Source organism: Euleptes europaea, chromosome 10 (genome assembly GCF_029931775.1).
Source record: "Euleptes europaea isolate rEulEur1 chromosome 10, rEulEur1.hap1, whole genome shotgun sequence".
Lineage (NCBI taxonomy): Eukaryota > Metazoa > Chordata > Lepidosauria > Squamata > Sphaerodactylidae > Euleptes > Euleptes europaea.
The window spans coordinates 7,015,549-7,038,957 of NC_079321.1; the positions used below are offsets into that span (position 1 = coordinate 7,015,549).

Sequence of the window (23,409 nt, forward strand, 5' to 3'; positions counted from 1 at the left end):
GCAAGTGCGTGGAGAATTCCATCTGTAGGTTATCAGATCCTCTGAATTGTCATTCCTGAGCGCATTAATGTAGTCAGGAGTAGGCAACAGCATGTCCTTGTAAGCAGTTGGTATGCACACCAAGTTTATAACCTTTCTTCTGTTTACCCTGTTGGACGTAATGTGATGTGACAGGGTGTGTAACACATCACAGAGATGATGTGTCAGCTGAGGAATTTTCAAGCGGAGCTCTTTTTCCTCGCTAAAAAAATATGTGAGGTCTTAAGCAGACGGTGCTCACAGAATATTAATACTTAAGGAAAGGGGTGTCTTATCTTTATCCCTTCCTAATGTTTCACACAGAATATTCGTGGGTCGTTAATGAAAACTGCAGTTCTTCCGTGTTGCCAGGGAGGGGCAGTCCTTTCTCATGGGGAAATGCGTCGTCTCGGCTGGATCGCATGTTGATCTCGAGGAGACCGAGAGGATGGCGCTTCCCCTGATTCGCTGGAGTGGCCCCATCTAGTTTCTTTGCTGCTCCCGCTGGAGCAAGCTGGTCACCTTAGATCAGGGGTCCCCACCGTGATGCCCATGGGCTCCAGGGCACCGGCTGATACGTTTCCTAGTGCCCACCAACTGTTTTTAGAAAGGAGGTGGGGCTTTTGCCCAGCAGGCCTTCTGATTGGCCAGTGGAGATCTGATTGATTGCAACTGTCACCACAGTGTAGGTTTTATTCTCCTTCACTCCTCTTTCCCAGTGTGTTTTTAAATCCCCCTCTTCTTCCTTGCGCTTGGGTTTCCTCTGTGTGGTTGGCTCCACTTCCTGAAGCAGCCATTTTGTGGTTGGCGCCGCTTCCTGCAGCAGCTGTTTTATGGTTTTGCCCACCTCCCTGTGTCAGAATTCCAAAGGTGCCCACAGGCTCAAAAAGGTTAGGGACCCCCGTCTTCGATAGTAAATAATAATAAATAAACATAGGACCTCTGGGGTGGCTAAGATTCAGTCAGCTACCCCTTGGCTCATCTCTCCAAAAACTAGCAAGAGTGATGATAACAATGGATACCAACTTGATGGAATGGGGAACCCATTGTCAGCATCAGAAGAAGAAGAAGAGTTGGTTTTTAGATGCCAACTTTCTCTACCTTTTAGGGAGAATCAAGCTGGCTTACAATCTCCTTCCCTTCTTCTCCTATCATTGCCTGCCTCTGTATAGCAACCCCAGACTTCCTTGGTGGTCTCCCATCCAAGTACTAACCAGGACCAACCCTGTTTAGCTTCTGAGATCTGATGAGATTGGGCTAGCCTGGGCCATCCAAGCCAGGGCAAAAGACATACAGAGGTGCCATTGCCTGCCTCTGCATAGCAACCCTGTGCTTCCTTGGTGGTCACCTATCCAAGTACTAACCAGGACCGACCCTGCTTAGCTTCTGAGATCTGATGAGATTGGGATAGCCTGGGCCATCCAGGTCTGAGCGGAGCTGCTTATTCTTTTCCCCCCTTTTTTTTAACTCTCAGGAGACTCTAGGTCTGGACCCAAGAAGAACTCATATCTCACAGCGTCAAGGCAGACCACTCATATCCAACAGCTTGCTCCGAGCCGTAAGCTTGTAACATATGTATCTGTCTCATTCTTTAAGAAGAATAAAGGATAACATTTCTTCTGAGCCTGTTCTTGTAGCTGTTGAATGTCACTCAGCACGATTCTAGCAAATCTTTCATCGCCTACCTGAAACAGGTCTTCAGCAAAACAGATGACTCATCTATTCATTTATTTACAGCGTGTCTTCAACCACTTTTCTCTACTCAATGCAGACTCAAAACTGCTTACAATTTAGAAATACCTATCACATGTTTATCCTGCCCTCCCTCCAAGGAGCTCAGAGTGGCGTACGTCATCTTATCCTCATAACAGTCTTGGGAGGTGTATTAGGATGAGGGTGAATGACTGTCCAGAGGTCACCCAGGGCTTTTCCGCATGCTTGACTTACTCCTGATTTTCTTGGCAGTCGATCCACAAGAGTTGGAATCGGTTTGGGCATGGCTCTTCTGCGTGTCTGCCCTTTCTTCATTTTCACGGTTGCGGAGTCAGTTTATTTTCTTCTGCATGTGCCTTGAACCATCAGGATTTTAAGGGGGGCGTGCTGTCATTATCTGTGTAATCACCAACTGCATCACAGCATGCACCCACAGACTTTTGGAGGGGGGCGCGCGTATGCTTAGCTTGTTGAATTCGATCCCGACAAAAATTGGTTTCAGGTAGCCAGCTCAAGGTTGACTCAGCCTTCCATCCTTCCAAGGTGAGCAACATGAGTACCCAGCTTGCTGGGGGTAAAGGAAAGATGACTGGGGAAGGCACTGGCAAACCACCCCGTAAACAAAGTCTGCCTAGAAAACGTCAAGATGTGACGTCACCCCATGGGTCAGGAATGACCCAGTGCTTGCACAGGGGACTACCTTAACCTTTTTATATTATAGCAATATTATGGCTGCATTATTTGTTTGTTTGTGGTGGTGGTGGTGGAGGTTTTTATACCCCGGTTTTCTCTACATTTAAGGAGTCTCAAACTGCCTTGGAGATCCTGCTCAAGTAGAAAGGTGACACAAAAATGTTTCAAATACATACATACATACATACATACATACATACATACATACATACATACTTACATACGCTCTTCCAAAGTGGAAACAGCTACATATTTTCGTCATTTAGGCTGTGGTTACAATAGAGGAGGAGGAGAAGGAGAAGGAGAAGAAGAAGGTTTTAACATGCCAATTTTCTCTACCTTTTTTAGAAGAATCAAACTGGCTTACAATCGCCTTCCCTTCCTCTCCTCACAACAGCCACCTTGTGAGGTAGGTGGGGCTGAGATAGTTCGGAGGAAGCTGTGACTAGCCCAAGGTCACCCAGCTGGCTTCATGTGTAGGGGTGGGGAAACCAACCCGGTTCACCAGATTGGAGTCTGTCGCTCATGTGGAGGAGTGGGGAATCAAACCCGGTTCTCCATATTAGAACCCACCCCTCTTAACCGCTACACCAAGCTGGGAAATCTCCAGTGAGGGATTTCCAAATATACATGTGGTTCTATATTCCCTTTAATGACCTTGAGGCCATGGGCGCATAGAAAGTGTTGTTAGCCTTTGGCATGTCTGTGCAGCAAAGCAGAAGTGACTCCGGCTCTAAGTGATTTCAGAAAAGCCAACGCTGGTGTCTGCTTTAGAAACCCATACCCTCCTTGTAAGTTCTAAACTGTCCATCTTGGTTATGTAAAGGTGCTTAAAACAAGCCAGGCTCTGCTATTCAGACTTCTTTTATATCTCATGCCTTCATAAATGCACCTTAAGGGTATCTGTACTCTTCTCCCAAATGTGATCTCCCCCCCCCCCCAGATAACACCGAGTACCAAATCCTGGCTTCTTTCTTTTTTCTGCCTTCATACCCGGTCATGCAAAGGCTACTATCAGAATGAACAAATTCCAAGCACGCTTTTCGTAAAATCACTGATTTAGCCATATCGTTTTCTTTTCAAATTGTTTAATATAATTTATGAGTTTGCGGCCTGTACATGAGCAGTGGTGCTAGCTAGGGTTGCCAGGTCCCTCTTTGTTACTGGTAGGAGGATTTTGGGATGGAGCCTGAGGAGGGTGGGGTTTGGGGAGGGGAGGGACTTCAATGCCACAGAGTCCCATTGTCAAGCGGCCATTTTTCTCCAGGTGAACTGATCTCCGGTCACCTTCCCTTCGCGGCTCTCGCCTGGGACATCTGCTCCTTCAGCTGTCTATAAGTACAACAGAAGTCCATACTGGATTATAAACATTGACTTACCTGATCTTCAGGATATTTACTTACCTTGTGCCTTTGGACATTTATATTTGAACTTGACATCATATTGGTCTTCTATTATTTATTTTGTATGTGTATCTTCATTATCGTTGTATATATTTTGCACTTTTGCACCACTTCACACTTTGATAAAGCTATACCTTTATATAATAATTTGTGAGTGCTGTCTGGATTTTTCCCAGTACCTGGAGGTTGGCAACCCTAGTGCTAGCTGATGATAATGTTCACCAAGTTCACTCATAACCATGATGTGATGGTTATTCATAGATCTCATGGGGTTGGATTCCACCCATCATTTCCATTGAATCATGGGGTTGGTTTTCATTTTGTTTTTTGCCAATTTCTCCCCTCCTGCTGCAGACCACCAGTTCTGTTCATGGGGGTCCCCTTTCTCCCAGAAGCAGTGTTCTGGAGGGGTATTTTGGGCTGCCGTGGTGGGGGAAGGCAGCGAAGTCACATTCTGCTGATGGAAATCCTGTTTGGCGAGATTGAAGCCATGATCTAGTTCAGGGGCCCCCAACATGGTGCCCACCGATACCCACCGATACCTTACCTGGGCCCCACCGAGTGTTTTCAGAAATGGGTGGGGCTCTTGCCTTGCATAGTTTCTGATTGGCCACTGGAAATTGGATTGGCTGTACAGATTAATATGACATTGCTTTGGTGGCAGCTGGCACCACAGTGTTGCCTTTATTCTCTCTCTCGCTCCTCTTTCTCATTGTGTTTATTTACTCCTCGTTTCCAGTTCATTTTTTTTTTTTTACTCCTCTGCTCACCGACATGTGAACTTCCTCTGGCTGTGTGGTTGGCTCCACCTCCCGTGGCAGCCGTTTGTGATGGGCTCCATCTTCCATGGCAGCCATTTTGTAGTTGGCTCCACCTCTGTGGCAGCCATTTTGTGATGGGCTCCACCTTCCATGGCAGCCATTTTGTAGTTGTGCCCACCACCCTGTGTCAGAATTCCAAAGGTGCCTGCAGGCACAAAATGGTTGGCGGACCCCTGGTCTAGTTTCATTTTTTTCTGACGCAATGGGAAGAGCAGCTCAGTCGACATTTGCTTGACAGGGATGCCATCCAACCAAAATAGTTCCTGCCGGTCAAGGTAGTCCTGATTGGTGTTTTTGTACATAGCATTTCGACTTTCCACCAATCCTTGCACTCCGACTGGCTTGGGAGGGCTTAATTGGTTTTCTACGGCTTTAAGACCTGGTTGCCTGGCTATTCCATTACCTGGTGCTTGTCGTACACGTACTGTGCTAGATGGGTATGGAGCAATTGTCAGGCAGGACCGGCAGGGAGACATGCTCCCACATTCACAATAGGTAGGCAGCGCAAGCACAGAGGCAGAGGTGAACGTTGCACTCGCCGGAACTGATAGACAGGTGTGGCTGCAGAGACAGGGGAGAACAGAGAAGGCTTCTAAGCCTTGGCATAGTTAAACTGTGGAACTCCCTGCCCCAGGAAGTGGTGATGGCTGCCAACTTGGAAGGCTTTAAGAGGGGAGTGGACATGTTCATGGAAGAGAGGGGTATTCATGGCTACTAGTCAAAATGAATACTAGTCATGATGCATACTTATTCTCTCAAGAGCTTGCCTATTACATTGTTCTGTGCAACATAGGCAGGATAATGCTGCTGCAGTCATCTTGTTTGTGGGCTTCCTGGAGGCACCTGGTTGGCCACTGTGTAAACAGACTGCTGGACCTGATGGGCCTTGGTCTGATCCAGCAGGGCTTTCCTTATGTTCTTATGCCCCCCACCCCAAAAAAAAACATTGGCAGCCGACCTGCTCTGCAGACAGACTGGAGGAAATGTTTGATTAAATGGCTGATGGTTTTAATGTACTTATGTGCTGCACAATAGAGGCAAAGGCTAAAGCTTTACACATCCCTCTGCCTTACATGGAGTTGGACTGCCTAGTCTTTCAAAATCAGTATTGTCTACTCTGACTGGCAACAGCTCTCCAGGATCTCAGTTCGAAGTCTGTCACATGAATACATTATGTTGCCTTATACTGAATCAGACCACAGGTCCATCGAAATCATTATTGTCTTCTCAGATTGGCACCTGCTCTCCAGGGTCTCAGGTAGACGTCTTTCATGTCACCTACTACCTGGTCTTTTCAACTGGAGATGCTGGGGATTGAACCTGGAACCTTCTACATGCCAAGCAGACGCTTTGCCACTGAGCCATGGACCCTCCTAACATCCCACAGACACCCACCCCTCACATCACCTAATACTTGATCCTTTTAAAATAGAGGCCCTTGTAAACCTGACACTGCCCCAAAGGAAATAAGCAAGCAAGCCGAGGCAATCAAGGCACTATATTTTAATTTTATGGCGTGCCTGTGTCTGCCTTACACAGTAACCTTTGAAAACAATATCCTTTTACTTCTGAATCTACCAGAAAGTATTCTAGATATCAATTCCCTGTATCACGTTTCAGAGACAAGTCACAGCCAATCACATGTTCAAAGATAACAGCAAAAATCAAAGACAAAAGAGATATATAAAGAGGGATTCTAGAACATGGGGTGGGTGAAGTACAGTGCAATCCTAAGAAAACTTTCCTGCATAGCAGAGGGTAGCTGTATTGATTTGCAGTAGAAGAGCTGGATTCGAGTTCAGTAGCACGTTAGAAGCCAAGATTTTCAGACTCTGAGCTTTCAAGAGTCCTTTTGTCAGATACTGAGAGATCTCCATTCTGACTTGTATCTGATGAAGGGAGCATTGACTGTCGAAAGCTTATACCCCAAAAATCTTGTTGGTTTCTAAGGTGCTACTGGACTCGAATCTCACTGTTCCACTTAGTAGACTTTCTTCAGAGTAGACCTGCCTAGGATCACACTGTCAGAACGCCCGATATTAGAAAAGAAGATAGATATACTGAGAATATGAGAAAGCTGGTAGACCTGTGATGACCAATGGGCTGCAATTATCCCTGGATATTCAATCTGCTAAAAGGACAGAGCACGCTGCCCTGATAGTGCTACTGCTGTATATCTCAAAGAGGGCATTAAGTGCAATGAATGCCCTTAAGAAGAATAGACTGAGTCACAGACTACCTGTGGGTAGATCTACCAAGCTAAAAAGGGAGTTTGTGCTGGAGAAATACTACTGACACCCTAACTAGTGTTCTGATAGTGATCTTCTGGTGGGGAAAGAAATGAGAGGAAGACAAAAGAGATAATTGTCCTCCCATTGACGGGATAAATATATGCTCAAGTTATGACAAAGACAAAATTTATAGTTGCGGTAAATGATTGTGACACGGAACAGTTAGTCATGAATCTAACAAGAGGGATCTTTGATTTAATACTGAATGGTACCCTGGGTCTGGTTAGAGGTGTAATCAAAGTTGAACCCTAGAGAACAGCCATAACTAGAAGTGTAAAGCCGAACTGGAAAAAAAACCTGAAAAATACCTTTTGGGATTTTTCGGATTTTTTTTAATACTGAAAAAATGGCGGCAATAAAAGGGAGCTGAAAAACGGATCCTGGATAACACTGAATTTATTCTGTTGTGGGGAGGGGAAGGGAAGGCTATTGTAAGCTAGTTTGAGATTCCTTAAAAGGTCGAGAAAGTCAGGGTATAAAAACCAACTATTCTTCTTCTAATTGAAAGTAAAAAATTGCATAAAACAATAAACATAGATATGTTTACTTTTTCGAAAACAACAGTATTTGTTAGTCTGGAATTTTTCATTTTTTAAAGTTATTATTAATAGAGAGAAAATGTATATCACAGATGATAAAGGGTACAAACAAGTAGAAGACGATGCCAGTATGGTTAAATGGTGTCAGGGAAACCATAACAAGGCTTTTAAAAGGAAGGCATGACTGTGAAGAAGATTTAAAAAGAGTACGTACTGTGGAGAACAAAAGTTACTAAAAGCATTAAGACAACATTTCTTTAAATATATCCAGAGCAGGAAACCAGCCAGAGAAGCGGTTGGGCCTTTGGATGACCAAGGAATGAAGGGATTCCTAAAGGAAGATGGGGAGATGACAGAGGAGCTCAATGAATTTTTCACTTCTGCATTTACTGGGGAAAGTGTGGGGCATGTACCCATACCACAGCCACTATTTTCAGGAAGGGGATCTGAAGAACTAAGTCAAATTGAGATGATGAGAGATTACGTTCTAGATCTATTGGATAAATTAAAAACCAGTACATCTACAGGTCCTACAGCGGCGGACTCTAATGTGGTGAACCGGGTGGTTTTCCCTACTCCTCCTCATGAAGCCATCTGGGTGACCTTGGGCTAGTCACAGTCCTCTTCTAATTCTCGCAGCCCCACCTACCTCACAAGTTGTCTGTTGTGGGGAAAGGAAGGGAAGGAAATTGTAAACTGGTTTGATTCTTCCTTAAGTGGTAGAGAAAGTCGGCATGTAAAAACTAACTCTTCTTTCTTAGACCAGATCTTTCTTTTTAAAAAATGTTCATTATGTTGAATTATTGGCTGATGTTCCAATTCATGAGACGTCTGCTTATTTAGAAAATTCATATGCCACCTGTCCAGAGACCTATGTGACATGTCTACCTAAATTACACCCTACATTATATCTGAAGGACATCGCCTTTTAAAAAAATTAATTATCCTATTTCCTGGCAAGCACATGTTTTTGACTTCTTAAATAGATGTGGTTTTCCCAAAGAATTTCTTGTGGAGCAAGATTATACTAGGGCTAGAGCCCTAGACCTGCTGATCTGGAGTTACAAGAGGGCTTGGCAGTGAAATGAAGTTCTAAGGTTTCAACATATTATTTTCTTTATAAACAATTTTCTAACCAAGCAAATTATCTCTTAGATCTAAGAACTTGCACTTTCAGTCTGTGGTAAAAACACAGTCAATGGTCTTTTATGCATTGCTGTTTCACTCGCCACCACCCCTCCAACAGCTTCGGGTCTGTTTTGATTATGCATGCCATTTCCAACCGTCAGAGGTCGCCTCGCTCTCCCCCTGCATTTCCCCACGTTTCCCCCGCGTTTTGAGGTACCTGTTTTACCACAAATTTCAAAACGCGGGAAAAGGCAGGGGGAGAGCGAGGCGACCTCTGACGGTCGGAAACAGCATGAATAACCCGAACGAAGACCAGAAGTCATCGGAGGGGTGACAGCGAGTGAAACAGCCATGCATAAAAGACCAGAATGTGGGTCAGATGCAGCTAGGACCTTATCCATGATGTCCTCCATTATAATCTAAGTAATATTCCTAGGCATAAATTGCTTGGGCTCTTCCTTAAAAGATATCAGATTGGCCCACACAGCACAAGCTGCTTTTTTGCTAAACAATGACAGATGCGTCACCCTAAAGATCACTAAGTTTGTTGTTCAGACTGCCAAGAACAGATGCTAATTTGTTGTTAGTAATATGCAAAACTGTCAGGGGATTGACAGCGTAATCCCAAGCAGGTCTACTCAGAATCCTACTCAGGTCTGTTCCATGGGGTTTACTCCCAGGAAAGTGTCTTTAGGGTTCTACTGTAACTGGCTGAAGTGAAATATTTGTTCAACTACCCTATAGTCATTTATGCATGGGTACATCTCAGTTGTTCCTTGGAGTTATTCATGAGTTTTCTGTCCATTAGAGATGATCTCGCTGCCAGCCCTCACAATGTCCGGGTCTTCCCATTCCTCTGTTAACCCAACTCGTCCATCTTCCCTGAGCAAAGCCCGGGTGAAATCCCCATGCAGAAGGCAAAGTGCGGGGCACGCAAGCTTAGTTTTGATCACAGCCAATTACAAAGCAGCACGTCCAGAGGCAGGGATTCAAATGCTTCCTGCTTAGAGCTCTTTCTGAGCACAAAAAAAGACTTTTTAAAACCGAGGGTTGGATTTCTCCCCTCTCCCTTTCAGATTGGTCCTTCGTTGTTGTTGTTGTTCTTAAAATGCTTTTTATGTGGTAATTGAGTTTGTGTGGGGGGATTTTCTCTCACAGTAAGCGCTACATGTAAGCCAATTACAAAGCAACATTTAAAGGGTCAGGGATTTGATTTGGAAACTGCCGGTGCATAGATTCCCTAAGCATTCCTTTACGTGCTTTTAACTGTTATCGTTCTATTTTTGCGATAAGCAGACTTGCAGCACTTGAATGACGAATGCGTTCGTTGTGACAAACTTCCATGAGTCAGAGCCCACTTTGTCAGTTGCATGAAGTGTTGGGTTCAGTTGGCAGAAGGGTGGGGTGGGATGAGTGAGTTATTACTAAGAGAAGGGCCAGTTTTCCCCGGACACTGGTGCATGTTTCGTTCCAAAGCGTGGTACAGATAAAAAACAAGATGCAGTCAAAAGAGTGAACGATCCACTTACAGTGGTTCAGCTAACACCCTGTAATTTTGTTTTGTGACAAGTCTCTTCCCCCCACCCCATCAAGTCACAACCAGGATGTGTGGGTGAGCATTCCTCAATTCCCCATTTTCTTGACCTGAAATGACCCCTACTATTTGCCTGGAGACCAAGCCCTATGAGGAAAGGCTGAGGGAGTTGGGAATGTTTAGTCTGGAGAAGAGGCGGTTGAGGGGGGACAAGATTGCTCTCATTAAGTATATGAAGGGCTGTCACTTAGAGGAGGGCAGGGAGCTGTTCCTGTTGGCAGCAGAGGATAGGACTCGCAATAATGGGTTTAAATTACAGGCAGAAAAATACCAGCTGGATATTAGGGGGAATTTTCTTTTTACAGTAAGAGTTGTTCGACAGTAGAATCAGCTTCCTGGGGAGGTGGTGAGCTCCCCTTCACTGGCAGACTTGAAGCAGAGGCTGGACAAGCACTTGTCAGGGATGCTCTAGGCTGATCCTGCATTGATCAGGGGGGTTGGACTAGATGACCTGTATGGCCCCTTCCGACTCTATGATTCTGTGATTCTGTTTCCCCGGGAGGGGACAAATAATAGCTCAATGGGGCCATGTCAGGTTTGGGAAAACAGCATGGGAGAACTTCCCTTGCAAACTTGTGCTGGATTTCCGATCCAAATCATATACCAGCAACTGACAATAAAATGGATAAGGCTTGATAGCGCACCTCCATTGCAGGAGCACCTTATGCTTAATTAAGATGGGCTCCGTATTTTGAAAATGCTATGCTCTGAGAGCTCTGGATGGCCCGGGCTAACCTGATCGCATCAGATCTTGGAAGCTAAGTAAGGTCAGCCACAGTTGGTACTTGGATGGGAGACCACCAAGGAAGTCCAGGGTCACTGCGCAGAGGAAGGCAATGGCAAACCACCTCCGAACGCCTTGAAAACCCTACCGGGTCAGCTGCGACTTAACGCCACTTTACATGTGCGTATGAACATGCTCTGAGAACATGTGTGGCATGCATGGTGTGTGGAGGTGTTCTGGGATCTTCCCCCACAATGCATTTTTAAATGTCTCTTCTGCCATAAAGTTGTCGAAGACAACAAACTTAGTATCCTTCTGGCTTTATTTATGGCTCTTGGGATAGACTCGTGTTGCAGACGAAACTTCTGAAACTCATGGGGCAGCTCATTGTGTACATTGTTACTGTGTGCCGGGTGATCATATACTGCTGACAGAAATCACGACACCTTAGGGTTGAACACATGAAGCTGCCTTATACTGAATCAGACCCTTGGTCCATCAAAGTCAGTATTGTCTACTTAGACTGGCAGCAGCTCTCTGGGGTCTCAGGCAGAGGTCTTTTACATCACCAACCTGATTAGTCCCTTTAACTGGAGATGCCGGGAATTGAACCTGGGACCTTCTGCATGCCGAGCAGATGCTCTACAAACTGAGCCACAGCCCCCGCCCAGAATAGTTGCATTTAACAGTAAATATTGGAATTTCCATCTTTTTGATGAAGAGTGGAGGGGGGGGCAGGAAAATGGTCCTAATTTTTTTTTTAAAGAGATAACAGCGTATGTTCGTTAGGCAATTCTTTGCACACTCTAGTTTTAATAGTGCGGAATTTTTCACAGGATCAGAAACCCAATTTAAACTACTGCAAGCTTAAAAGTTAGTTTCAGACTTACGACCATGTGTTATCAAATTAAATCCCGCATGCTGCTTACTGCGGCTCATTTGATATAATTGCTTTAGCAAGCCAATGCTTTACTAACTTTCCCTTCCAAATTTGCACTCGGGAAGGACAGGCCATACAAAGCGCCTGCAGGGGCACAGGTGGGCGGCTGCCTCCGTCGGATTCAGCTGTGAGGTCTCCAGCTCTTTTTTCGCCTGACCACATCCTGAGACGATGTCTTGACGATGCCCCTGCCGCTGACAAGCCGGAGAATGCGAACACCTGAAGCTCTTAGAAGCTGAAGCCCAAATCGGTTTTGAAGTAACAAGAAAGGGCGAGCAGCCGGGTCAGATTTCAGTCACTTGTCAGCGAAATGTGTGCGCTGGGCCATTAAAAATTTGGTCAGGCATTCTCGTGACAGTTCCGCCTTTCATTTTTCTTTGCTATAACTTGAGAACATTCCAGTTAAAACTCACCTTATTAGGGGAGAAACGGTGACGCTTATATGTTTTTTAGACGTTAACACAAGCCAAGGAAACCTTTAAACAGTCTGTTGCATTTATAGCGTGTTACGACTTCCGCTCGTAAATGTTAAAAATGCAAAAATGAAAACAGAGCAGAACTTGTCCGTGTGGCTGGAATGCAAGTTCAAAAGCAACAGTGTGTGATTTTTAACTGTCTTTGCTTCTCTGAGTCCTCGTTTATGTAGGATTATGTAGCTAGTAGGAGCTGTGGTGTGTGCACCAACCGTCATTATCATTCCCTTTGGATGTTGTTGCTATTTTAAAGAAAAAGAACACAACGGGGCAGGGGACTTTTTTTAAAATAGATTTATCCGGGGGGGGGGGGTTGGTTTTTTTAAATCCATTATTTCTACACTGAATTCCTTGCTGGCTAAAATCCAGTTGAGCTGTGGACTTAACAGAGCCATCTAGGACATCTTTCTACAATCCTCGTTAACACTACGGGTGCTTTCACACATCCTGAATAATCCAGTGAAAGTGGATTGAAAGTGCATTATTCAGGATGTGTGAAAGCACCAAAATAACACTCAAGTAGTGGGACTTCGTTTTTTCAAGAATGAAATTATGATGCCTAGATGGAATGAGGAAGTGGATTAGCTATGGATAAGTCTGGTACTCCTTTATACCAGATATCAAAACAGACTTGTTTTGCCTTATATAAAGGATGCAAAACTTTATTGCTGTTTCCTATTGGCCTCCATTAGCCAGGAAAACACTGTGGCTACAATACAGACATCGCAATAAACCACATTTTATAAACCATAGTTTAGTTCAGTTCTAGTTTAGAGTGATGTCTGAATGCAGGGTGGTCAATAAATCATGGTTTGTTAGCGGGTGCCAAACTGGGATTCTAAATCATGGTTTGCACCTGACTTTTTTGCGGTGGCTTCTTGTGATATCTGAACACAGAAATCCCAGTTTGCTTAAGTCAGCCTCCTGAATACAGAGGGGGAAGCACAAACTGATTAAAAAAAACCTTTGCCACTCCAGCCCCATTCAGCTGTTGATGGTGTTATCTAAGGATGGTGTCATCTAAGGACAGCTATTGATGGTGTTACCTAGTGATGACTCACCAAGCAGGTATATGCTTGAGAGTCTAAAGTTCAGAGTGGAAATTTAATGGCAAAAGAGAAATCTGGGAGAGGAGAGAGACCAAAAGATCTATTTCATTTCAGGGTACAGTTTGTGGGAATTAATTGAAGTAGCTGGGCAGAAAGGGGGAAGGAGTAGTGAGGCTTTGGGGAGGGGTCGTAGTTCAGTGGTAGAGCATCTGCTTGGCATGCAGAAGGTCCTCTGACAGGCGGAAAAGGCATGCATAATCAAAAGGAAGCCCCAAAGCAGTTGGTGGGGGTGACGGTGAGGAAATATCCCTGCATAAAAGGCCTTACACTCCATCTTTTGCCAGTGAGATGTTGCACCATTATCAGGTGCAGAAGCCTTTTCTAAGAGATTTTTGGATACTAACAGTGAAATTAAGCAGAGATACACACTCCAGTGTGTGTGTTAAGTGCCGTCAAGTCGCTTCCAACTCATGGCGAACCTATGAATCAATGTCCTCCAAAATGTCCTTGCTCAGATCTTGCAAATTGAGGGCTGTGGCTTCCTGTATAGAGTCAATCCATCTCTTGTTGGGTCTTCCTCTTTTCCTGCTGCCCTCAACTTTTCCTATCATGATTGTCTTCTCCAGTGATGACCAAAATACGATACCCTCAGTTTAGTCACACTCCTAAGCCCATTAATTTCCATGGACTTAGAAGGGTGTGACTCTTCTTAGGATTGTACTGTAAATAAGTCCCTCTCCTCCCTGCCCACATCCCCAATACTGCCCAGCTCTGGCCTTTACACTGTCAGAGTTGCACAGATGCCAGAGTTATGCCATCTGCTTTGGAAGGTGGGCTCTGTGGCATTATACCCTGCTGAAGTCCCTCCCTTCTCCAAACCCCGCCCTCCTCAGGCTCCACCTTCAAAATCTCCAGGAATTTCCCAACCCAGAGCTGGCAACCCAAACCCTTAGCTACTTGAATGGCTCTGTTAATGTTCCCAGGCCTAAGAGGTCAATATTCTTGAAACACCCTCCCCCAGAGAAGTCATTTCCCCCAAAAAACCACCTGTTCTGTCTTAGGGTTCCCTCTCCAGTCTAATGAGTGTTGGAAGGTAGGAGTTGAGAGTCCACAATATTAACTGGAAATTGCTGGAATAACAGCAACCACCAGTGTTTCAAGAAGAAGAAGAATTTTTTTTTATATGCCGACTTTCTCTACCACTTAAGGGAGACTCAAACCAGCTTACAATCACCTTCCCCTTCCCATAACAGACCCCCTTGAGGTAGGTGGGGCTGAGAAAGTGTGACTAGCCCAAGGTCACCCATCTGGCTTCGTGTGTAGGAGTGGAGAAACGAATCCAGTTCACCAGATTAGCCTCCGCAGCTCATGTGGAGGAGTGGGGAATCAAACCCGGTTCTCCAGATTAGAGTCCACTGCTCCACCGCTCTTAACCACTACACCACGCTGGCTCCTTAAGCCTGATAAAGACAGGAAGCACCCCTTTATAACTAAGTACCTTCTTTGAATTTTAGAGAAACAATGATTATTCTGCTTAATTTGAACTAAGTTTTATCAAAATCAGCTTTATAAAAAGGCCCGGACGAGTTTTGTCCTTGACCGGGCCGGCAATTACAATGTAATACTCAGCAAGTTCTACGCTTAATCAAAAGTAAGGTCCGTTCCATTCACGTGGGTTTACTTCCAGATAAGTGCACATAGGATTGCAGCCCTAGAGTGTTATACTCCATCAACTTTTAGTTAGGGTATAACACAGGATTCCAGATGTTCATCTTGACAAGTTTATTTATATTCCACCTTTCGTCCATGTTGGAACATGTGAAACGCCCAAGAAATCTCCCATCTAGGCAAAGACCCAAACCGGACTTGCTTGACTTCAGCGAGGTCCCTGGATCATGTTTATTTATTTTATTTCTTTATTTGAAACATCTTTTAGCCGCCTTTCTACATTGCAGAGCTCAAGGCGCCTTACAATGTAAATCGAACAACAATGATTAAAAACACACACATAAAATACCACAATTTAAAATGTCCAATTAGGACTGCCAATAAACATAAACTAAATTAGCCAAATGCACCCCTAAATGAAACTTCACTTGCCTCCTGGAGATCAAAAGTGAGGGGGTCAAACGCACTTCACTTGTCTCCTGGAGAGCTTTGACCCTCGCGAGAGGATCTGTTCTATCCTCAGCAGTACTGAAGGGAAAATTTAGGAAGTGGACAAGAGCACAATGGGAGTGCCCGTGCCGTGCTGGAGAAATTGCAAATATAAACCATATCCTTCTAAGGTTCAGCTGTTACAAGGCTATTCAGCACAAGTTGATTCACCCTCTTATTAATTTAATGGAGTCTGGCTCGGAGGAAGATGAAATGAAATTTCTACTTTGGGACAGGGACGCTTTTTGTCTCTCTTAAGTTGCCAGATTCTGCTCTGCGGTAATTAAGATTCATATGAGAAAGACTAATAAGGTTAACATTGGGATTGGTTAATTTTTAAAAGGTAAAGGTCCCCTGTGCGAACACTGGGTCATTCTTGACCCATGGGGTGACGTCACATCCTGACGTTTACTAGGCAGACTTTGTTTTACGGGGTGGTTTGCCAGTGCCTTCCCCAGTCATCTTCCCTTTACCCCCAGCAAGCTGGGTACTCATTTTACCGACCTCGGAAGGATGGAAGGCTGAGTCAAGCTTGAGCCAGCTACCTGAAACCGACTTCCATCGGGATCGAACTCAGGTCGTGAGCAGAGCTTTGGACCACAATACTGCAGCTTACCACTCCTTCTTGGTTAATTTTAACTGGTAATTTATTGGTTTTAACTTTTTTTAAATTCCGATATCTTACTCTTTTATAGGTTGTAATTGGATGAGTTGTGCTGGCTGTTGCTGTAAATAAATTCATTCATTCGTTCATACATTCCTGGAGATCAAAAGTGAGGGGGCCAGGTGCACGTCTCTGGGGAGGTTGTTCCATAATTGTGGGGCCTCCACAGAAACGGCCCTCTCTCGGGTACCCACCAAACAAGCTTCTTTCATTGGGGGGACAGTCAGGAGGGCCTCTCCCTGCGAGCTTAATTCCTGGGCAGGAACATATGGGAGAAGATAGTCCCTCTGATACCCTGGTCAAAACCAACACCTTGGATTGGGTTTGGGATTGGGTCAGTTGCTGTAGTATCAGGGTCACATGCTATCCACAGCGTTTCACACTCTGTACAGCTTCTGAGCCCTCTTTACTTGGTTTGTTCTGTCCACACAGGGGATCCAGCAGTTCACCTGTTTCTTATACAGTAGTCTGACTCCTTAATTACCTGATAGCATTTCATGTTTTATATGCACAGCCTTCAATTTGCAAGATCTGAGCAAGGCTGTCAAAGACAGGACATTTTGGAGGACATTGATTCATAGGGTCGCCATGAGTCGGAAGCGACTTAACGGCACTTAACACACACACGTATCTATGTATCTATATATAGCTATATATCTATATAACTATCTATATATATTTCTTTATCTGTCTGTCTGTCTGTCTTTCTATCTGTCTGTCTGTTGATCTGTTGATCTGTTTATCTACATATATGCCATGTTTGTTTGGGCTGTAATGCATTTCTTGCATTTTCCACCACTTATATGGTTTAAAGGATTGCAGTCTTTTTTCACTAGCGCCATTTCTCTGGGACATATATCTGTTCTTCCTCTTTAACAGGCAGTGAATGGTATCCGGCTGGCTTACTAGTAGTTCATTGCGATACATGTACAGTTCCTGAAGCAAAAAAATAAAAAAAATAAATCACCTTATATTTTATCTTTAGAGTTGCATTTGTTGAATGTATTGAATTTTTCAAAGATCAGCATGAAGAGTCCTGATTAAATGCTTGCTTCAGCGTTTTAAAACCTCCTTCTGTCCCGGTTGCCTAAGGAGGTCATACATTACGATTGCTTTGTAAACATCAGATTGTACAGAATTGGCAGCGCATACCATGCAGAGCGCAAACACACATAAAAAGTAGTAAAAAAAAAAGAGGGGGGCTTATCTTCCACTTATCAACTAGTTTATTTTTCATGCCAAGAAGCTTTTTTAATATAAGAGCAGCTGTTACTTTGTAAATATTTTAATGGCCCCTGTTAAGTAAAGCTGTCAGTGCCGCAGACAACGTTAAGAGACGGCTTTCATTCTTCCATGCGATCGCATGCCTTTAAAATTAATTTCATCCTAGAAAGTGCTATGAGAATAGAAGCCGTTCCTGATTTGCGGGCACAGAGCCAATGCGGAATTCGGTTTATTTATATTGCCACGAACTAAACCAAGCAGGGACGGAGATCCACTTAAGAAGGCATTACTCTAAATCTACTCAGAATGCCCCTCGGGCCAAATTGTACAAGTGCGCACAATCTGCTTGTGGAAATAGGCGGCTGGTTCTTGCAGCCCAGCTAGTGGCTACAGGTAGAGTATCCTTTATCCGGACATCCCACGTCTGGACTGATCCGAAAACCGGACCCTTTGAGCCGGCATGCAGGCAGACCTGTGCTGCCTGCTTCCAATGTTTCCTCTCACCTAAAAAAAAACAGCAGAAAAGAAAATAAGGTCCAATATGGTTGCTACGAGAGATGATCCTTCGAGTTGATTTTAATGGTTGCTAGGTCCCATTGGCTGATTGGGACACCACCACAACTTTTAGTTATTATTTCTCTGTACGCATCAATTTAGCATAGTTTTATTATGTATATCTATTATTAAGCCAGCATTTTATTAACCTCGTATTTCCTTTTATTACATATCTGTGGTATCCTGGACATGTTTGTAATGGCCTATGGCTAAATCCAAATAAAGCTATTACTTACTTACCTGAAAAATAAAATACAGTGTACCCAGCATTGTAGGTGGAGACTGAAAGCCTGCCGTTGTTAAGTTAGTTCGTTGTTTTTTGTTGCTCTTGTTTAACAGCTGATGCAGGTATTCTGGTGAGATAGTGACACCTTTGCTTTCCGAAGGTTCAATGTACACAACATTATTAAAAAATATTGTTTAAAATTACATTCAGGCTATGTGTATAAAGTGTATATAAAACATCAATGAATTGGGGTCCCATCCCCAAGATATCGCATTATGTATATGCAAAAAATCCAAAATATTCCAATAACGGAAAGATCCGAAATACGGACCACTTCTGATCCCAAGCAGTCTGGATAAGGGATACTCAACCTGTACCATCAAACTACACAGGGGGAATTATCAGGTGCTTCAGTGAGATAGGTAGGGCTGTGAGAGGTCAGAGACAACTGTGACTAGATTTGTTTCCCCACTTCTACACATGAAGCCAGCTGGGTGACCTTTGGCTTGTCACAGCTCTCTCAGCCCCACCTACCTCACAGGGTATCTGTTGTGGAGAGGGGAAGGGAAGGTGATTGTAAGCTAGTTTGATTCTCCCTTAAGTGGTAGAGAAAGTCGGCATATAAAAACCAACTCTTCTTCTTCTTCTTCTTCTTCTTCTTCACGTTGGGGTCCCCTGCTCTAGTCCAATGTAATAATTATATGAAATCACTTACCATATCCTATATACTGTGTGACAATAATAAACTCCATTCTTGATTTCATTTTTAAACTAGAAATTCTAGGACATGAAGACCGAGAGGATGCCTTAAGTGAATCTTTTGCGGACCTGAAAGTACTACCCCAAGAGGATCGGAAGTTTCAAGGCAGCCTCCCGGCCTCCAGTTCGAATTCTCTTTGCTTCGCATACGTGACACAGAACAGCTCTGCCAGGTAAGGTGCTAAAAGAAAGCAGCAAGGTTAAAGTATCTAGAGAAAAAACAGGGCATTTTACCTGTCACTAAAACCTAGCACAGTTCACAGCCAGCAGAGACTATATATTAAAAAGTCTCTGCATACAAAAGAGCGTACAAAACGGAAAAAGGAAGGAGGAAGAAAAATTAAAACAGATTTCATTTTCCGAGTCTTAACATAATACAGTATCTTAAAATTCACTAAAAGAAAGGAAAGTTATATTGTACCTCTTAAACCTCAAGAGAAAATCATATATCTTAACTTTTGCCAATTATCTTAAACATGTATTCCATTAATCTATCACTTCATTATCTCTTATTGGATGCTTTCTGAATGATTAAATATTTAATTACCACAAAAGTAAAAATCATAAAAAACTGCAATTTCTGCTCATCCATTGATTTCATATTAACCAGTTGTGTTAATTTGGCCATCAATGCAAAATCTGCAAGTTTGTTAGTCCATCTGAGATATCAGGAATTATGTTAGATTTCCAATATTTAGCATAAACAATCCTAGCGGCTGAAATTGCGTATTGATAAAATTCAGCAGAGATTATAGCACCCAATGGCTTCAAAAATATGCATTGCAATTTAGGGATATTTCTTTGAAGGCAAATTCCTGTTGGTATAAGAAATACTGTGGATGAATACCAATGTCAAAAATGAAATGCAAGCATTCTGAGTATTCGAAGGGAAAATGACACACTCACTTTAAGCATATTAATATCGAAGAAAGTCTCCAAAAAAGCGTGTTTAGAGACACTGCCCAAGTTTTTTTAAACAAAACCAAATTAGCTTTCAGTAGTGATTTACAACCATAATAACCCCACCTCCCATCTTTGAAAATTTCTTTGAACTCAATGCAAGTTAATCCCAAGGATTGAAGTACTGTCCCCTATAAATCTCGGAAAGAAAAGCTGAGCGGTATTTTGGGCAACCTGTTTACAAAAGAACCCCAATTTCAGTAGGCGTGTTTAGAAACATTTAGACTTTCAGTTCCTCCAGAGTCAAACATGTTGCTCCCCATTACTTTGTTTGCTTTCTTGCTCTCCCGTCGTCTTGGAGTTCAACAGCACGTTTTTTGTTTCTTTACTCACTCTGTGAACGGCTGCCGACATGCCAGGCCTGGTGGCAGGACTCAAGTTGTGGATCCTCCTGAGCGGAGCCTGTTTGCAGTCGGCGAAGCCGCGTAAGCCCATCCCGCCTCCTCCCCGAGGCTGAGAATCCCCCTTGCCAAGCTGAAGGACATAAAGAAAGCTCCCAACCCTCACTAACAGCTCTATACAACTACCATTCCAATTAATCCTGCCAACTCTGAAATAAGGCAGATCCACTGCCCCCGGGGTTTTATCAGTTTCCATCCTCTTGAGTTACCAAATACAAAAGAAAGTCTCTTGACACTCCCTTGTGATTCTTTGGAACCACAGAAGTCCTGTGAATTCTGCCAATTGTAATGCAAGTATTAAAGGGAAGAAGAAGAAGAAGAAGAAGAAGAAGAAGAAGAAGAAGAAGAAGAAGAAGAAGAAGAAGAAGAAGAAGAAGAAGAAGAAGAAGAAGAAGAAGAAGAAGAAGAATTGGTTTTTATATGCCGACTTTCTCTACCTTTTAAGGAGAATCAAACAGGCTTACAAACATCCTTCCTCTCCCCACAACAGACGCCTTGTCAGGTTGGTGAGGCTGAGAGAGTTCTGAGAGAACTGTGACTGGCCCAAGGTCACCCAGTAGGCTGCATGTGGAGGAGTGGGGAATCGAATCCAGTTCTCCAGATTAGACTCCGCCGCTCATGTGGAGGAGTGGAGAATCAGATTAAAGCCCATTCAAAACTTTGCTGATGTGACAATATTTGTGTTATTTATGGCTATGTAGTGTCATTTGTTTTCTGGCCAGTTAGAGTGAGAAGGCCCTGACCTGGGTGGCTCAGCTAGCCCGATCTCATCATATCTCAGAAGCTAAGCAGGGTTAGTAACCCTGGTTAGTACCTGGATGGGAGACCACCAAGGAAGTCCAGGGTTGCTACCCAGAGGCAGGCAACGGCCATTCACCTCCGCCCTGACCTGGATAACCCAGCCTAGCCCAATCTCATCAGATCTCGGAAGCTAAGCAGGGTTGGACGTGGTTAGTACCTGGAATACCAGGGTTGTTATGCCCAGGAAGACAATGGCAAACCACCTCTGAATGTCTCTTGCCTTGACCTGGATGCCCAGGCTAGCTTGATCTCATCAGACCTTGGAAGCTAACCAGGGCCAGGCAACACTGTAGTATAGAGTTTCACACGCAGTTCATTTGGGTAGTTTAATTTGGATGTCTTCTAGTTGTTAAAGGAAGGGGCTGCATGTGAACATTAAAGTATTTATGCGTCCTTTTTATTACTCTATTAATAGAATGCCACCTATAGTAGCTAGAGAATGAACAATGCATCGTTTCTCTCTTGCTGTGTTGGTTATCGTCTCTCCCCCACCCCCCGAGACTTTTTTTTAGCCAGGGAGCAATGCCAAAGAGCAAATAATATCAAAGGTGTGTCAGAGAGAGTGTACCATAAAAATAAGACATGTCAAAATATTCTAATCAAACAGGCTTTCATTCGCAGAAGGTTGAACAAACTGGTTTCCCTGAATAGCAGGTAACACCTTTTAGGTGCCGGTTGTGTTAAAGTAGGATTCATTTTCTTTTCTTAAAAGTTTTTTTTTTAATCCTACCTTTAGTGATCTAAGTCCTGCAAGTAACGTTGTAAATGAAAGACTACCCACACTTAGTGAAACAACGCGATTCAAGTCCGGTAGCACTTTAGAGACCATCAAGATTTTGGGGGTATAAGTAGGGTTGCCAGCTCCGGGTGGGGAATTTCCTGGGGATTTTGGGGGTGGAGACTGAGGAGGGCGGGGTTTGGAGAAGGGAGGGCCTTCAATGCCATAGAGTCAAATGGCCAAAGTGGCCATTTTCTCCAGAGGAACTGATCTCTAACGCCTGGGGATCGGTTGTAATAGCGGGAGATCTCCAGCCACCACCTGGAGATTTGCAACCCAAGGTATAAGCTTTTGAGATTTGAAGCTTCCTTTGTCAGATATGACTCTCAAAAGTTTTACCCACAAAATCTTGTTGGTCTTGAAGGTGCTACTGGACTTGAATCTCGTCATTCTACTGCAGACCAATGTGGCTACCCTCTGAAACAGCACTTAGTGAAGGTACAGAACGGACAATGCAGCTCTATGTCAAGAACAATTATCCAAGAATCACAGTTCCGGTTCCCATCATTGCCTTTTACTACCATACGTGACTCACTTGCAGCCAGGCATTCCCAGAAAAATAAGAACATAAGAAAGGCCGTGCTGGATCAGACCAAGGTCCATCCAGCAGTCTGTTCACACAGTGGCCAACCAGGTGCCTCTACGAAACCCCCAAACAAGACGACTGCAGCAGCATTGTCCTGCCCGTGTTCCACAGCACCTAACATCATAGGCATGCTCCTCTGATCCTGGAGAGAACAGGTATGCGTCATGACTAGTAGCCATTTTGACTAGTAGCCATGGATAGCCCTCTTCTCCATGAACATGTCCACTCCCCTCCTAAAGCCTTCCAAGTTGGCAGCCATGACTACATCCTGGGGCAGGGAGTTCCACAATGTAACGATGAGTTGTGTGAAGAAAGACTTCCTTTTATCAGTTCTGAATCTCTCACCCTCCAGCTTCAGCAGATGACCCCATGTTCTAGTATTACAATAGAGGGAGAAAAGCTTCTCCCTGCCCACTCTGTCCACACCATGCATAATTTTATAGACCTCTATCATTTCTTCCCTCAACCGCCTTCTTTCCAAGCTTAAAAGGGGGCACCATTCTTGCACTGCGTACCCACATGACCCATACAGTCCCATTTAGCTTTGTATTGTGCTTTTTGGACTCACGGTTCCAACCCAATTGCAGAAAAGTCCTCTAGGTTGAAGTTGCAACTCCACGCTCTAGCACGCACGCTTTAAGGGTGAGTGAGTACAATGAGTGTAAACCCGAACCGCAACCTGAGGAAAACTTAAATGGCTCCAAAGTGTACCGACAGGATAAATCTTTGAAGTTTCATGCAACAGGAAATTCACTGTAAAGACATTGGTTAGAATATTTGCTCTTTGCGGCACAATCGGTGCGCCACCATGTGTATTTAATGCAAATGGTTGTTTATTTCCAATGATTTCCCCCCCATTTCTCCCTTTGAACAAGCGGCCTTTGTCACAAAGTACGCGTGGGAAGTTTTCAG

At 44.0% G+C, this 23,409-nt stretch overlaps 1 protein-coding gene across 1 annotated transcript in view; it reads left to right on the forward strand.

Moving 5' to 3' along the window:
* WDPCP (WD repeat containing planar cell polarity effector) overlaps positions 1-23,409 on the forward strand; it is a 146,258-nt gene that overhangs the window by 107,292 nt on the left and 15,557 nt on the right. The window contains exon 13 of the mRNA XM_056856807.1: positions 18,988-19,144. Within this exon, the coding sequence (XP_056712785.1) occupies positions 18,988-19,144 (157 nt within the window). The remainder of the gene's footprint in view (positions 1-18,987; positions 19,145-23,409) is intronic.